The 16,556-nt window shown below is 38.4% G+C and overlaps 1 protein-coding gene across 1 annotated transcript in view; it reads left to right on the forward strand.

Moving 5' to 3' along the window:
• The window catches only part of LOC148055160 (poly(A) RNA polymerase GLD2-like), a 51,423-nt gene that overhangs the window by 8,849 nt on the left and 26,018 nt on the right, over positions 1–16,556 (forward strand). The window contains exons 2-3 of the mRNA XM_087762395.1: positions 8,584–8,660; positions 11,943–12,071. Of these exons, the coding sequence (XP_087618521.1) occupies positions 8,584–8,660; positions 11,943–12,071 (206 nt within the window). The remainder of the gene's footprint in view (positions 1–8,583; positions 8,661–11,942; positions 12,072–16,556) is intronic.

Genomic DNA, 16,556 nt, shown 5'->3' on the forward strand with positions numbered 1-16,556 from the left:
TCCTTTTCTGCCAGGCAGCTCTCCAGCCACTCCTCCCCCAGCCTGTAGCGTTGCATGGGGTTGTTGTGACCCAAGTGCAGGACCTGGCACTTAACCTTGTTGAAGCTCATATGGTTGGCCCCGGCCCAATGATCCAGCCTGTCCAGGTCCCTCTGCAGGGCCTTCCTGCCCTCCAGCAGATCGACACTCCCACCCAACTTGGTGTCATCTGCAAACTTACTGAGGGTGCACTTGATCCCTTCATCCAGATCATTAAAGAAGATATTGAACAGGATCGGCCCCAACACTGAGCCCTGGGGAACACCACTTGTGACCGGCCGTCTTAAAAGGGTTAGCATGAGTGCATGTATGCTGCTGCTGTGTACAAGCAAGCGTAAGACTTGTCTGTACCAAGCTTCTTTAAGAATTGCAATTTCATTCAAACAGTATTTTGTATTTTATTGCATGTGCTTTTTAACAACCTAAAAGGTACGAAGCTTCTTCTGATCATTATTTTTAGGTTTCGTGCTGTCCAGTTAATACATATGCTATCCTGTAATCTTACTAGTTAAGTAGTTCCTTCTTTCTTTCTGCTGTGGAAGAAAGACTGCAGCATGTTCTCAACAAGTGTGTGAGCTGTCATTAAACATATTCCTCACTTTACACAAGAGAACAGAAATAAACATAGTTTGGGCCAGACATGAAAGCTAACTAAATATATCTGCCAAGATGTAAGAGAAACAAGAAGGGGGAAAGACAAAATATTATTTAAAACTAAGTTCTTGGAGTGGTTTTGTGAAAGAGTTAAAAGGCTGAAAAAAATTATTTTTCATAAGGAGATTTGTGGCATAGGTAATGTTCTAGAGCTTTTCTAGCCTTTTCCCAGACCACTGCAGTTTAGGAACTTGGGAGAAGTTTTTTTCTAGCTGTGCCTCTGCTAACATCTTCATCTTTGTTCCTGCACTCTGTGGTGTTCATGTACATTCCATAATAAGGGCTATAAGAAGAGCTGTTCTCTGCTTATTTCACCTTAATTCAATGATTGATTGATAAATTGGAAAGCATTCTGAAGAAAAGTCTTTCTTTTAGGTAAATCATCTTCAGAACTTTGAGTGCCATCTCTCTTATCCTTTATATACAGTTAACTGTGATTGTTAGATTAGTGTTTTGTTCTGGGATGTTTGGGAAGTGGATTCAAAACTTATCTAAACTCCAGTTTATTTCAGTTTCAGGCTTGTAAAAGGTAACAATTCTGAGCAAGGAATTTGAGCCCATCAGATTTAAAGTCTTATAGCAGAGGCTTTTCTGTGTTGCCATTCTGCATATAGAATACTGACTGAAATGAAGATACTTTTTTTTTTTAATAGTCTAGTCACAGAGTAAAGTAGGGAAAAAACTTCTGATATTTATTCACTGTCTTTATGGGATGTGTTAGTCTTAAAGGTATTGTGTTTCTCCTAGAGTAGAGAGATGTAAGGATAGCAGTAATACATCTTCTGTTTGAAAGACTAGCAGAGTACATGTAACTTCCACATATTTGTTCAGATACCTGCACATATCTATTTTTTACAATACTGGCTAACACTGCCAGAACTGTACACTCAAGGTAACATCTTTTAAAAATGTGAATTTGGAGTGATAACTGTTAATAACGTATCAAAGAGAGTGTAATCCAAACCACTGAGAGTAAACATAAAAATGATTACTCTCTTTAGATTCATCCAGTCTAAGCAGGATTCATTTGAACAACAGCTTAGCAATACTGGGTTGACTGGTGTTTACTATTTGCATAAATAACAAAGAGCTCATTTTCTTAGTTATACAAAGAGGTGCTGAGACTAGGATATCAGAATGGAATCCGCATAACAGTTGTCTAGTGGGGAATGTGCAACAGCTAGGACAAGCAAGGTAAATTGAACTCATGTCCTGGTTTCAGCTGGGATAGAGTTAATTTTCTTCTTGGTAGCTGGTATGGGGCTGTGTTTTGGGTTTAGAATGAGAACAATGTTGATGATACACTGATGTGTTGTTCTTGCTAAATAGTGCTAAGTAGGGCTTACACTAGTCAAGGACTTTTCAGCTTCCCATGGTCTGCCAGGTGCACAAGAAGCTGGGAGGGGGCACAGCCAGGACAGCTGACCCAGACTGGCCAAGGGGCTATTCCATACCACATGACGTCATGCTCAGTATATGAGCAGGGGGAGTTGGCCGGGGGAGGGGCAACGATCGCTGCTTGGGGGGACTTGCTGGGCATCAGTCGGCGGGTGGTGAGCAACTGTACAGTGTATCGCTTGCTTTGTATTACTATTGTACTATTATTACTTGTTTTTATTATTGTTATTATTACTATTACTACTGTTCTATTTTTATTTTGCTTTAGTTATTAAACTGTTCTTATCTCAACCCATGAGTTTTCCCCTTTTGCCCTTCCGATTCTCTCCCCCATCCCACCGGTGGGGGAGTGAGTGAGCGGCTGCGTGGTGCTGAGTTGTTAGCTGGGGTTAAACCACGACAACTCAAATGAATGACCTTGAAGGACTTTACAGGTAGGTGAGAACAAAGTACTGCATGGTGATATAGACACAAATCTTTCTTTTCCAAACATTGTATGGAAAGAAAAACATTCTGTTTAAAAAAGGACCCTTGGTCCTCTGTGCATTCCTATGTGGCTAGGGTTAAGATCATCTTCAACATTTTTCTTCCCTCTGTCTCACTCATGGTAACATTGTAAATGAGGTAAAACAGTCAGGGGGCTGTAATAAAAGTGACTTGGAAACACTGTTTCTCAAGCTTGACATGTCTCCCTGGGGAATTCTTTATAACTATACAGTTATCTCTCAACTTCCTGCCATAGATGCAAAAGTTAACTTGTTAACTATACTCCTTGTCCTGGTTTTGGATGGGATAGAGTTAACTTTCCTCCTAGTAGCTGTGTTTTGGATTTAGCATGAGAATAATGTGATAGCAACAACTAAAACATCAGTGTGTTAAGCAGTGCTTATACTAGTGGAGGACTTTTTCAGCTTCCCATGCTTTGCCAGGTGCACAAGAAGCTGGGAGGGGCCACAGCCAAGACAGCTGACCCAGACTGGCCAAAGGGCTATTCCATACTTTATGACATCATGCTCAGTATATAAACTGGGGGGAGTTGGCTGGGGGGCAGCGATCGCTGCTTGGGGACTGGCTGGGTGTTGGTTGGCAGGTGGTGAGTGGTTGCATCACTTGTTTTTTCCTGGGTTCTCCCTCCCTCCCTCCCCCTCTCATGTTGTTTTCCTTTTCATTACAATTTATTATTATTATTGTTTTGTTTTATTTCAATTATTAAACTGTTCTTATCTCAACCCATGAGTTTTCTTACTTTTGCCCTTCTGATTCTCTCCCCCATCCCACTGGGGCAGGGGGGAGGGTGACTGAGTGGCTGTGTGAGGCTTGGTTACTGACTGGGGTTAAACCACAACACTCCTGTTTGCTTTACTTCATCATACTGATGATAAAACTTAATGAGTTTAGAATGGCATCACATAAGTGTTCAGAATGTCTTATTCACATGCAAATATTCCTCTCAACTGAAAATGTAGTCAGATAAAATTAAAAAAAAAAAACAAACCACAAAAAAACCCAAACCAAAACCACAACCTAATTCATATTGCTCCCATTCAGACTGGTTTAGAGTAGATACTCCTGGTATCATGTGATTATTAAGTTTATCATACGATGTGAGCAATATATGTTAATTATTCATGGCCTACTACCAATTCATTATATACTTATGTCTTATTCTGTGTTCTATTAAAGGTACGTAGTTCTCTAAGGCTTGTATATAGTCCTCATTCAGTTTATAAAATATTCTTTAACATGGGTGGAAGATAACATTTCTGTTTAGTCACAGACATGGTTTTCCGAAAAGATGTCGCTTTGCAAGAAAAGTGAGTGAATTCCAAACATCAGCAATGAATTCATCCTGTGCTGGGTTGTACCCTCCTAGATTCTTCATGACTCTGGATTCAGACTTCTGCGTCACCCAATTTCTCTTTCCGTAGTATAACCCTATCAATGAGACCAGGCTACATGTACAGGATGCCAAAGATCTTTTTGGCATATGCCATGTTTGGGATTAATATTTTGTACAATTGCTTAATCTTTTATTCTGCGAAAGAAAAGAGATTTAAGCTGTTTAATCTGAAATTCTGCATGAATGGGTTATTTATTAAATAGCGTTTAGTCATCTTTGATAATATTCTTTTTCACTACAGCTGAAGTGGCATCTGTGACTCTATCATAGACATGCCTAAAACTGTGGAGCAGCTATGTGGAATTCTTTGCGTATTTCTTGGTGTAGCCCCTCTGGTCATAGCATCAGGATCAGAGAGTCAGTTTACTAAGGCATTTATTCAATCTATATGTATTTCAGAATTTCACATCCTGTGTTTGTGACTGTTTCTTCCCTGGTATATGTGACAATCTAATGCTTATGTACAATAGAGATTCTGCTAACAGTGTTATCGGTGTGAGCCAAGAAAGAGGGTACCAGCAGCAAGTCACTGCCTTCTAACATACTCTTTGCTCTGTTTCACCCGTGGGAAACAGATCGGGACTATGTTGGACTGGATTTTTTTTTTTTTTTTTTTTGTTAGCCAGCTGATTTGGCACGAGTACCCATCAAGTGTTGGGATGCACTTGCAGACAAGGATGTATTTGGAAGTGGGTTGTCACTAGAACGAGTCCAGTTAATTTCTCAAGAGCCCTTCAGAAATTGTCATAGTGAGGAAAGTTTAATTGCTATGGCATGCAGATAGATACCCACAGTTGTCTCCCATAGGCTATGTGTTGGGCATCTTTTGTCTTGAATTTGGTAGTGAAAGGAAAGAAGGCAGAGAGCTCTACATGCTTTATTGCTTCACATTCAGAATGTTCTGGGATGTTAGAAGAGGGATGCTTGGAAGAGGGATGCTTGGATGTGTCTGCAGGTGCAGCTAGAAAGAAGGGACGCTTGTGTAAGTTGTACTAGATTGTATGTATGTATATACTGCGTGGATAATAATCTGAAGTACAGTCCTGTGATAGTGTATTTATTGCATGTCCTATTGTCATTTAAAGCAAAAGACAAATAAAGCTTATCCCATCTTTGATGTAAAGTGGTGTCCTGTTTTTCAGTAGTAATTTGATAAAAAATGTCTTTCTCTAGTCAAAGAAACAGTTCTTGAAGTTTTAAGCATAATCAGTGCATAGTGATGATACAGTTATGTTAATATTTTTTGATCAGTAAAATGCATAACTTCAACTGCAAGCATTCTAGACATGATTAACAAGTATGCAGCTGATCATGTGCCCCTCACTACAATGTAATGCTGGGCTTAAATATCTGGCCATCCTGGATGGGTCTGTTCTTGCTCCCTTCTTTTTGAACCTTAATTATTCAGGATTTCTATTACAAGGTACTGCTCAGTGAAAGCATTGTAGAACTGCATTCCTTATGTTCAAATTTCTTGAATATGCTTCCCGCAGAAAAATCTTCCACTAATGTTTTTCTCTAATATTTGGTGTGTTTTTTCCCCACACGCTTTCCTAGATTGTATTTTTGCTGCAGTTGCGAAAGGTTACTTAGTTTAGCACAACCCTTCTGAGAATATTTTTGCTAAATTTAATAAGCTGCTATTTGCTATAGATCAGTCAGTTTGACTCTACTTTAGGATTTTTTTTTTTTAAGATCAGCATCTTACATGAAACTTAATTGCATATTTTTCTCCCTTTCAGCAAGCTACATTGAACGACCTCGGCTAAATAAAACTGAATAAACTCAGATAAAACTGAATCTGTCATGTTTACAATTCAAACTAATAAATATCATCCATTTAAGCTTTTCTTGCATCTGAGATTATATAATGCTTGTTAGGGTTTTGCTATATACTTTTTTCATTTACACCTAATCCCATATTTACTTCTGTATCTGCCTATCTTTTAAAAATTTGAATATTTTTAATCTAATAACTTTCTCCTCTAACAGTACAGAAGGTTGTTTCTCCCGTGCTTTCTGAAATTATTAAATTTGTCAAGCTAAAATTTGGGTTAATGTGGCTTAGCTACATGTAACAAAGCTAGTATTCATAGATAAGTTAAATGGTAATTCCTGGTAAAAATCTTGAATAAATCATGGAGCTATAGCAAGAATATTTTTTCCAATTTTAACATCAGAAAATAAACAAATAAACTTTAAAAAGAAACCTTAAGTATGGAAGTGATTACGTCAGAAGATGGAAGTCTTTTGTAGGCATTTATAGTCCATACTATGGTCATTTGCAAAAAAAAAAAAAAAAAAAAAAAGTCATGATATTCTTATACCTTACAGACAGGATTTAAAGAATTCTTTAAAGAATTCTTTATTTCCTACTAAATCAAAGTATAATCTTAGACTAGAAGCTGCCTATTACATTTTTCAGAGAAAAAACAGTGCTGTTCACCATCTGGTTTTCTGTGTTGGCTTTTTTGGAAGAGGGGAGGGGGGTGGGGAATGACATGACTTTGGGTTGGGGGTTTTTTGTTTGTGTTTGTTTTTTTTTTTTTCCCAGTTATCTTTCTCTTATGTACCCTGTCACCTCCATCCATGTTTTGTCTTTTTATTTAAAGCATCTGTCTCTTTCTAATCCTTATCAGCCTCTGTCTTTTCCTAGGCTCATACATACACATACACACTCATTTGTTTTTTCACAGAGGTCTTGGAAAAATGGTTTGGATATTCTGTACCTAGGGGACTAAGCTTGTTTTGGTCAAAACCAGAAATTAAACATGGCAAGTTTCCTGTGAAATCCAATTCTCTTGATGCCTGGCTGCTGGGAGAAGGTGGTAGAATTCAGTGGGTGCTATCTCTGCATCTGGATTCTAATGTGTTGTCAGTGGTCCATATATACTTGAAAACTGCCATTTCCTACTTATTTTGATTTGGTGAAAGGAGAAAGCATTCAGTTTGTATGTTCTCCTTTTTCATCTTAAAAGTTTTTTAATGCTATAACAGTAAGGGAAGATCCATTGCACATAAAGACTTATCTTTTTTTGTAGTCTTTCCCAGGAAATAATTTCATTGCTGGCTCTGCTATCAGACAAGCCTTTGAGTAATTAACAAGATTTCTGTACTACGGAGGATGAAAAAGCTTCCTCTTTTGCTACATTTGATGTGCAGTTGACTCTTTTCCTCTCCTTTAGCACTTTTGCTAGAACTTGAGTCTCAACAGTATGAAACCTTGTTCACTTGCCATAATTGCAACATCTATTAAATGTTCATATTAAAGTACAGTATAACTGCAATGGAACTTCTTTAATCAGCATCTGGTAAATAGTAGTCTTGTCAATTGGGGTTAATTAGAATAACATAGGCAGCTTGACATATTTCTTTATTATATTTGCATATACAACTGATATTCCTACTGGTATTTATGCTTATTTTTACATTTGTCAGGCAGTAACTCAAGCTTGTTTATTTATTTCATGTACTGTTAGATGTTTTAAGATGGTAGTACCTAAGAAGTCGTGCTTGATATTAATTCAGGTTTAAAACTGTGTAATACTTGTGATGCAAAGAATGTTTTAATGTAACGATGTCAAAAACTTTTTGTAGGCATCAAATTAATGTGTTTTATCCAGTTTAATAAATTCTAGGCCTATGTTCCCCTTATAATAGTTCGAAGTTCCAATGGAATGTCATCCAGAGGGACCTGGACAAGCTGGAGAAATGGGCCTGTGTGAACCTCATGAGGTTCAACAAGGCCAAGTGCAAGATCCTGCACCTGGGTCAGGACAATCCCCAGTATCAATACAGGCTGGGGGATGAAGGGATTGAGAACAGCCCTGCGGAGGACTTGGGGGTACTGGTGGATGAAAAGCTGGACATGAGCCGGCAATGTGCACTCGCAGCCCAGAAAGCTAACCGTATCCTGGGCTGCATCAAAAGAAGCGTGGCCAGCAGGTCGAGGGAGGTGGTTCTGCTCCTCTGCTCCGCTCTGGTGAGACCCCACCTGGAGTACTGCGTCCAGCTCTGGAGCCCTCAGCACAGGAAGGACATAGACCTGTTGGAGCAGGTCCAGAGGAGGGCCACAAAAATGATCAGAGGGATGGAACACCTCTGCTGTGAGGAAAGGCTGAGAGAGCTGGGGTTGTTCAGCCTGGAGAAGAGAAGGCTGCAGAGAGACCTTATTGCAGCCTTTCAGTACTTAAAGGGGGCTTATAAGAAAGATGGGGATAGTCTTTTTAGCAGGGCCTGTTGTGATAGGACAAGGGGTAATGGTTTTAAACTAAAGGAAGGTAGATTTAGACTGAACACAAAAAATTTTTCACGATGAGGGTGGTGAAACACTGGAATTAGGTTGCCCAGAGAGGTTGTAGATGCCCCATCCCTGGAAATGTTAAAGGTCAGGTTGGATGGGGCTCTGAGCAACCTGATCTAGTTGTAGATGTTCCTGCTCATTGCAGGGGGGATGGACTAGATGACCTTTAAAGGTCCCTTCCATCCCAAAGCATTCTACGATTCTATGATCCTAAAGTTATTTCTCTATCTCTGTCACTAAGTAGGTAATAAATATTCTGAAATTAAATATCTGATGCTTGATTCTTCAGCTGTGTGGAGTTTGACTTGAATGTAAACAATGTTGTAGGAATAAGAAATACGTTCCTTCTGAGAACCTATGCATACAGTAAGTTTTTAATATTATTTCTATAAACTTTGCTTTTTAAATTTGTATTTTGGTATTGTTAGACTATTAAAATTAAGTTGAATATATTAGGTTACTATATATAATTACCTAATTAGCTGCATTAGATAGCTTTAAGCTAACTCTTTGTTGTTCACTATAAACGTATGGAGGAAACTGATATATCAGCTAAGTATGTTTTTAGTTGAATATTATAATATTCAGAAGATAACAAATATTCTTCATATTAAGGTCCACATATCTACTACAAGGGCTGCTTTGGTCTTCTGCAGATAACGAGATCATTATACTAATGATCATCTCATGGTATAATCTCCAGTTTCTTTTATTTTTTTACAGCCACTGATAGGTATGTGTGGCTGATAGCTAGCTGTAGCTGTATGCTGTTAGAGTCTTTCCTTGGAAAATCCAAAATACTGCTTCAGTTTTTATACTAACCCCAAAATAAAACTGGTTTGTGTCTCCTCAGGAGTCTGTCTCACTATCTCTTCCTGAAATGCAGACTTCTAAAAGGGAAGTAATAAGAACAGCACTCTTAGTGCTAAGCTAAGCTTTTCTTACTTAGCATCACAATGTCATTTAGCAGATAAATACATAAGGAGTGGACCTCAGGCTACTTCTTCTAGGCCATCTGCGCTTCTTCTTTTACCACCTTCTTCAGTTCTTGCATACAGGAATTCCTTTCTCTTTAGGATAGGAAGCTGTTAGAAGAAGTTACCTTTACTAGTTAATTTTGACTATTTCAAGCAGAGTAGTTTCAGTGTTCCATGTTCACGTTACTAGGGGGCTCTACAACTTGTCCTGGGTCAGTTAGTGAACTATAATTTCTTCATATATCCAGGAAAGTGTATGCCTGGGAAAGATTATTTTTTAAGCTTGGAAGGAAATCTGTTGTCACTCATGGCTACAGGTGAGGGGTCACTTTCACCAAGTCTAATGTTGATACAGTTGTTCCTAGCTTCTGCCACAGATTTCCCTTATTCCTCATAGCAAATCACTGTAGGGTAGATAAGAGTCCAGATGTGAAAAAAGCAGTGGAAGGGGTAGATCCTAGTGTCCCACCTTTTCTTTCATTCTGCTTTGGTGCCCGCTTTAAAGCCAGCAAAATTAACTTTGTCTCCTGATGAAGGATAAATACTGTTATTTTTCTTGAGGTCAAGGAGTGAGTGAGTAACTAAGGGAGACTTGTGATTGAAAAAATTATCTCCTCAATGTGCGAGACCTTCCTAAATAGGCAAGCTATATCAAGCATAGTCTGTCGTCTTGTCTTTGGACAAGAAAACTCTCAGGTGACATCAGACAAACAAAAGTAAATGGAAACTCTTATCAGACAGTCTTTTTACATACTTTTAGAAGTCATATCAACCAGGGTGTATAGCATTAAAAGTATTAGCCTGCTCACTTAAAATTTGTGTGGATGAAGGGCTTCACCCTGCATGGGAGGAAAAAAATAAAATTATCCATACATCTTCCACGTGAGAGGTATCTCTTCCATTAGAACAAATTAGATGCTTAGGTAAGCAAGGGACTGATTATCTTAGTGAGCACGATAAAAATATTCATAAATATTTCTGTGGATGATCTTCTATCTTTTTTAAATCAGCCCTTCTATGTTGGTGCATAGGTACTGTAGAAAACATCAAAGATGTTATGGCAAAGTGAAGCAGAATGCCCCCAGAAGGGGAAAATGTAGGTAGATTAAGCAGAGCTAGCAACTGAAGTTGATGCTGTTGTGTTATCAGTTGGTTGCCGAAGGAGGCATGTCTGCAATTAAATCAGCAATTGATGGTTGGGATTTTTCAATTAGTGGAAGCTGGACCTTTTAGCTTTGAGCAAATGATATTACTGAGCATTTTCTTGAGGGGGTAGCTTGTTGACTGATGAAAGAGCATCAGGAAAAGTTTACTGGCTGTGTTGCACACTAACTTTGTTATATACTAATTACGGGTACTAGCAGACAGAAAACTTTATCTCAGAATGAGGTCAACTAAAAAGAGATTTCTTCTATTGTGCCACAAAACAGAGAGTTCAGTTTAGAATTTGAGCAATTGGATTTGTATTTCTCTCTCATGGAAAAATCCTATTTCAGTTAATGATGCCTGTACAGTAATTCTTCTGCATCTCACAGTTAATGTTGTAGTAGTCATATCTTTTACTTCAACTGGTGCATAATGTAGAGGATGAGGTGACTGGTGGTAAGGAGTTTTGTTTGTTTCTAAGAGGTCTCCCAGATCTAGGACATTCGTTCCAAGAAGAAGAGTACCACTTTCAGGGGCACAGAGCCACTGTGAATAGGTTGTGAGAAAATCCCATGCTTGGTAGGATTTTCAGAAAAATGGAGAACACAGCAACTGGTGCTATTGTAGGATGTTTTTTGTCCTGGATGAAGTAATTACCTATTGATGTATTCCTGTCCTGATGTGCAGAATACGAAACTTTGTACAATGATGTCAGGTTAGAAAAGATATTCCAAAACACATAAGGCATTGTAAGGCAGCTGACTGAGCTGATGATCTGTTTCCATGTATCTGCAAATAATAAATTATGTTGCAAGGTCCCTAGGAGGTAGTGGTGAGTGACATCTCCCTATAACACATTATGACGTTTGTTAGAAGGCTATCTATATTCCCCAGAAATTCAGATGATCATAGCTGGAATATGACTGTATTTATGTCTTTACTCATGAAAAGCACATGTCTTGATTTAATGTGTTATTGTATCTAACAGATCTCATCTACAAAAAAAAGCTATTGAGGACAAGGCAAATTTAATGTTTGGATCCAGGGATTATTGCTTTCATGGATCCTGAGGAAAACTTAAGAATGAGCTCTGTGTCCTCCAACCAGAAGAATTCTTTTCCTTGCCCTCAAAGTTTATATAACCTAAATAAGAAAAATTTAGATTTGGTCTGGCAGCAAGTTAATTCAGGCAATTAATGCAGTGAACTGGAGAGAACTTAGAAGTAGAATGTGACACTGCTTCATTGACTGATGCATCCAGTTTTGTCTTATCTGCAAGTTACCTGGCATACTCCTTGTGATGTATCTGTGGATCTTACTATTCAGACTGTTTTCAAATGTAAATATTTTTTCTGATTTTTATAAGATGAATAGTAGTTGTAGAATAAGTAAATTCTATAAAATATTTATAAAAGGTAATCTTAAAATACAAGAATATCATGTTGATCAAGTAAGAACAAATATTGATTGATTGCTGTCTAGTTAAATGTGCTTTTTTTTTGAGAAGCATTTATTTTATTCGCAGTTGAGAACAGAGTTCGTCTATTAGTATTGGTTGTTAAGAAGTGGGCGAGTTATCGTGACATAAATGATGCCAGTCATGGTACTTTAAGCAGCTATAGTCTTGTGTTGATGGTTTTGCTCTATTTACAGAGTAAGTATTTTTTTTCTTGTTGAAACCATCCCTTTTAAGTTCATATTTGTGTAGTTTTCCTCTTTAATTAAACACTGGCAGGAGTTATCTTCTACACAGAAAAATCTGAAAATAAAGTGCTTTTACTCCATTTCCTTAGTGCTGCATTTTTATTTAACAAGTGGACCTCTTCTCTGGAGGTAGTTACCAGCTTTAAAAAGAAAAAAAAATCTACATACCTGCAGGACACTCGTGTAACTATAAAATAAACTCAAGCTCTAGTTAACAAAATTTTGCCTTTTAACAAAGGGAAAAACCTAAAATAGATAATAATAAAAACCAAACAAAAAACAACAAAAAACCCAAAAAATCACTGAAATTGTTATGTTTATTTGAAAGCTTCCAAGAAAATTCAAAGGGACAACAAATGCTGTGGGGTCATTTTTCTGTGTTCTGATGAGTGAAGGACTGAATATCGGGGGACATGTAGTGCATTCTTGCACGTACCATGTGGTTAGATTTTTTTTTTTCCACTGATTACTGCCTTCTGTAAGGTGACTGATGTCGAAGACCATTAGAATTTGGGATATTTGACTGCCAGTGGCAGTATCTTTTCTTGTGACTTCAATATATTGAAACATTGAACATCTGCATGGAGCTGGAGAGCTTTACCTGAGAAACTAAGGATCCCTGTTGAGAATTCAAGAAAGCCGTGCAGTCCAGAAATGTTCTTGAGGAATAGATTGAAATGAGCTTATCCCCTATTACTTTCTTTCATGAAAAGAAATCCATGTTTGTGATTTTTGTAGTTTGCAATTCTTGCTTAAGACTTAAGGAATCATTTAAGAAATCATTTAGATCAGTATGAGTATCTTGATTGTTTGTTGGGTGATAAGCGGCTTCAGAAAGGAAGGCAAGGAACCCCTGAAGTGTACATCTTGTGGAGTAACATGCCTGTAGAAGTATTTTCTTAATTCCTGTCAGTTCATATATAGACTTGTGTATCTTGCTGCTTGTATTCATTCTACATCTTTGTTTTATTTTTTTTGTAATGTGCTGATTGTTCTTGTTCATGTTATTTTAATGACAACTGGTTCTTAACATCTTATGACTATATCTGTGGACAAATTGGGTATGCTCTCACTTTAGACTTTTCCCTTTGTCAGTTTGTGTAGGTTTTAATTTTTTTAATCAGATGGAAAGATCAATGTTTAGTTCCTCTGACAGCTTGTTTGGCCTGGAATGTAGATACTTGCTGTAGAGTGGGTAGCCAACTATTTGTTAGTTTCAAGATCATACTACACCCACTCTGTACTAGGGTGGAAAGCTTTTTATGATAGTTGACTCAAGCTGATGGCTTGCTTTCAGCTGAACAGTATCTGTAGTAGAGGACCTAGGAGGGTGTTTTGTCTGTTTGGGATTCAGTTGGCTGGGTTACTTCTCAATTCTTTGACGCTCATACTGTGTGCTTATTGTTAATGTACCAATCATGAGGATAGTAGGACATAAGCTAGTCTATCCAGCGTCTGTTGTCTTCTCTACGCCTGCTATTGTGAAATTCCATAGATTTCCTGTGGAAAGTAAAAAAAATGTGGCCAAGTCTGTCACAGCTCTGAAACCATACTGTAGGTAACCTAGTACTTCAATATTGATCCTTAACAAAAATAAAACAACAAAACCCAACCAAACAAAAATTGTTGATTTGGAGGAGATGAAATGACAAGCAACTTAAAAATAAAAAGACCAAAGTAATTATTAGATGCAAGATTGAAAATGTTGGGAGCAACTGGATGTTATACAAAGGTGAAGCACAAGCAGGAGAGGAGAAAAAGTATCTTTATGTGGTCTAGCAATGAGTGACCATCTCAACAGCATTTGATAGTTAGTGTTACATTTTTAATGGAAAAGGGCCTTTCCACTTTGAAAGTAGATTTGGAGAATAAATTTCTTTGTATCGCAGTAACTCTAGAGACTTGTATTGGGCACTGTGTGCAGTCATGAATAGCCAATTACTGAGCTGTACATAAAAGTAATGCACAAAAGGGAAGAGAGTAGGAGTTACAAGTATAAATGTGTAGGCTTGCCACAATGTTAACAACCCTGCAAGCATGAGGGCATTTGCTGTAGTCATGTGTGGCAGCTGCCACAGCTGTCTGGGGAAGGAAAAAATAGTTCAAATAATTCCTTTCATGCAAAACCATGATCAGTTGGCTGCCTGGGGAGGATCAGCAGTCTGTAGGCCAAAGAGGAGCTGTTACCAGTGCTTCATCAGCCTTTTCTGCTAAAAAAGGCTGAAGTGTGGCTCTAGACATGTATCTAGCACCAGCTGTTTAGATTTTGATGTTTTATTTGTGCAGATTTTAACTTTTTTCACTTCTGCTACTGAAAGCAGCTTGTGTCCTAGTCATAGAATTTTCTAATAGGGCTTTTGATGTTACTGGGGAGGAGGGAAAAAAAAAAAAAGCTTTCTTTAGCAGTAAATAGTGTCCCTGTCTTCACTAGGCAAATTTCTTTCCTTTATTAATCCATTTCCATATTCTCATACTTGTGTGGAAGTCTTTGAATCTAAGGTTAGTGTGTCTTGAGTTTATTTTGTAGATACATCGTCTTGTGCATGAACTTTCCTCCAGGTAACAGGTCCAACTATCTTGTACAGTAGGAAAAGGAAAACTCATGTGGCAAATGATAGTGGTAAGGGGTAACTTTTTCCCTTAACTCCATCCTCCTAGTATATTATGCAGACCCAGATGAAATATCTGGATTGCTTATATTGCTCAGATTTTGTTGCCTGTTCTTTCATTATGGCAGAGAATTGGAAAATATCCAAGTTCTTGTAGAAATAAGATGCTCTTTCCTATTTCTAAACATCCACAAACAAAATAAAATTATTATTAAAGCAGCTGTGATCATATTCTTAGCAGTCCTGCTAGTTAATACAGTATACTCTTTGAAGATATCCCAAGCATGTTCTGAGAATTCTGCTGTTCTGATTCTTAGTCCTTATGGAAAAAGGATTCTGTAACATCTCTTACCCTGTGAGACCTTGTCTGAAGGGTGAATTAAGTCCCAAGTCAAAGTCCTGTGTGCTGAACTTAATTATTGTTTTCCCTAGTAAATGATGTAGACCAATTGTTTAAAAAGACATGCTGAAGACATGATGTTGAAGCTTTAGTATGAGGAGTGCTCTAACAGTTCTGTAGCTGCTCTAAGGCTCGAGTAGGATGTGAATACTTTAGGATTTTTTTTCTGTCTGTCTGTGGCACCATCTAACCTGAGAGAGAAGGGGTTTTTTCCCCTGTTACTTGCATTGTGCAATATATGCTTTCCCCATCCATGACTTTAATAAGTTAGACATTAATGATACTAACAAACACAAAATATACTAAACAATTGTATGACCTTTATAACCTGTTTGCCATTCAGTAGACCAGCTAACAGCATTAGACTGTATTTATGTGTGTTATGGGGATTTTGATAGCAATTGCTGCTGAGTGTGTTGGGTGTTACTTTTATCTTTAGGTTACTTTTGGAGACTCAGTATGTAATACTTTGCAACTGAAGAATGTGTACTTATGCAGTATTGGGAGACTTCCTGTGCTGTGATAGAATCATATTATATTAGATGTAGGGAAAAAAATGAATGAAGCTCTGATTTTCATTTAGGGAATCTAGATGAGTTTCTTATAGCCATGAATTAACATGAATTTTAAAAGTCAAGTCATTCCCAGCTGCTGTAGAATTTTTCATGTCTTCTACAAATACATGTCTTCTACAATTACATTACAAATACAAAAATACATGTCTTCTACAAATTTCATGTCTTCTACAAACGCAGCTTAACCGCCAAAGGCACTTAGTCGGCGAAGAGCACAGTGGTGGCAAGGGTAAGTCCTGTGGCTCAGCGCTAGATTGGGGCAGGAGAGGGGGTTCTCAGTGCCTCTCGTGAGTGAGGCTGACCTGCATCTGACGCAGAGTGGGCGTTGCCAGGAGTCAACGGCGGGAGATTTAAATGGCCCCTAGGGAGCACACGGGCAAACAGGGCGTGGCGCGGCAGTTTGCGCAGGCAGGGCTCTGCAACCCGCTTGTAGGTCCACAGCCCAGGGAAGTGCTCTAGACCTCTGGCAAAATGGTGGGCACTCGCCTCAGGGCCAAAACCACTGTTCCTACAGAGAAAGCCCCTGAGACATCTGATGCATCCACCCAGACGGATCTGGTAAGAAAAGAAACATCAATACAGGTGGTAGGTTGCAGCAAGTGCCCAAACCCTTCCCCTGATGAAGAGGTAAGTACCCGCATAAGGTGCGCACAGGTCGATGATGTGTTACGTCAGGTGGCCGAACTGCAGGAAACAGTTAAAAGGCTGTGCAGTATTAGAGACGAGACAGAGATAGATAGGTGGCTTCAGAGCCATGTTCCTGTGGCAGACACCACTGAGAATGAGGCACCTTGTACCCTGGTGACTCACAAAAGCAGGACTCCACATCAACCTGCACCCTCCACCATCAA

Source organism: Nipponia nippon, unplaced genomic scaffold (genome assembly GCF_047370975.1).
Source record: "Nipponia nippon isolate SJK-2023a ecotype South Korea unplaced genomic scaffold, ASM4737097v1 scaffold_26, whole genome shotgun sequence".
Classification (NCBI taxonomy): domain Eukaryota; kingdom Metazoa; phylum Chordata; class Aves; order Pelecaniformes; family Threskiornithidae; genus Nipponia; species Nipponia nippon.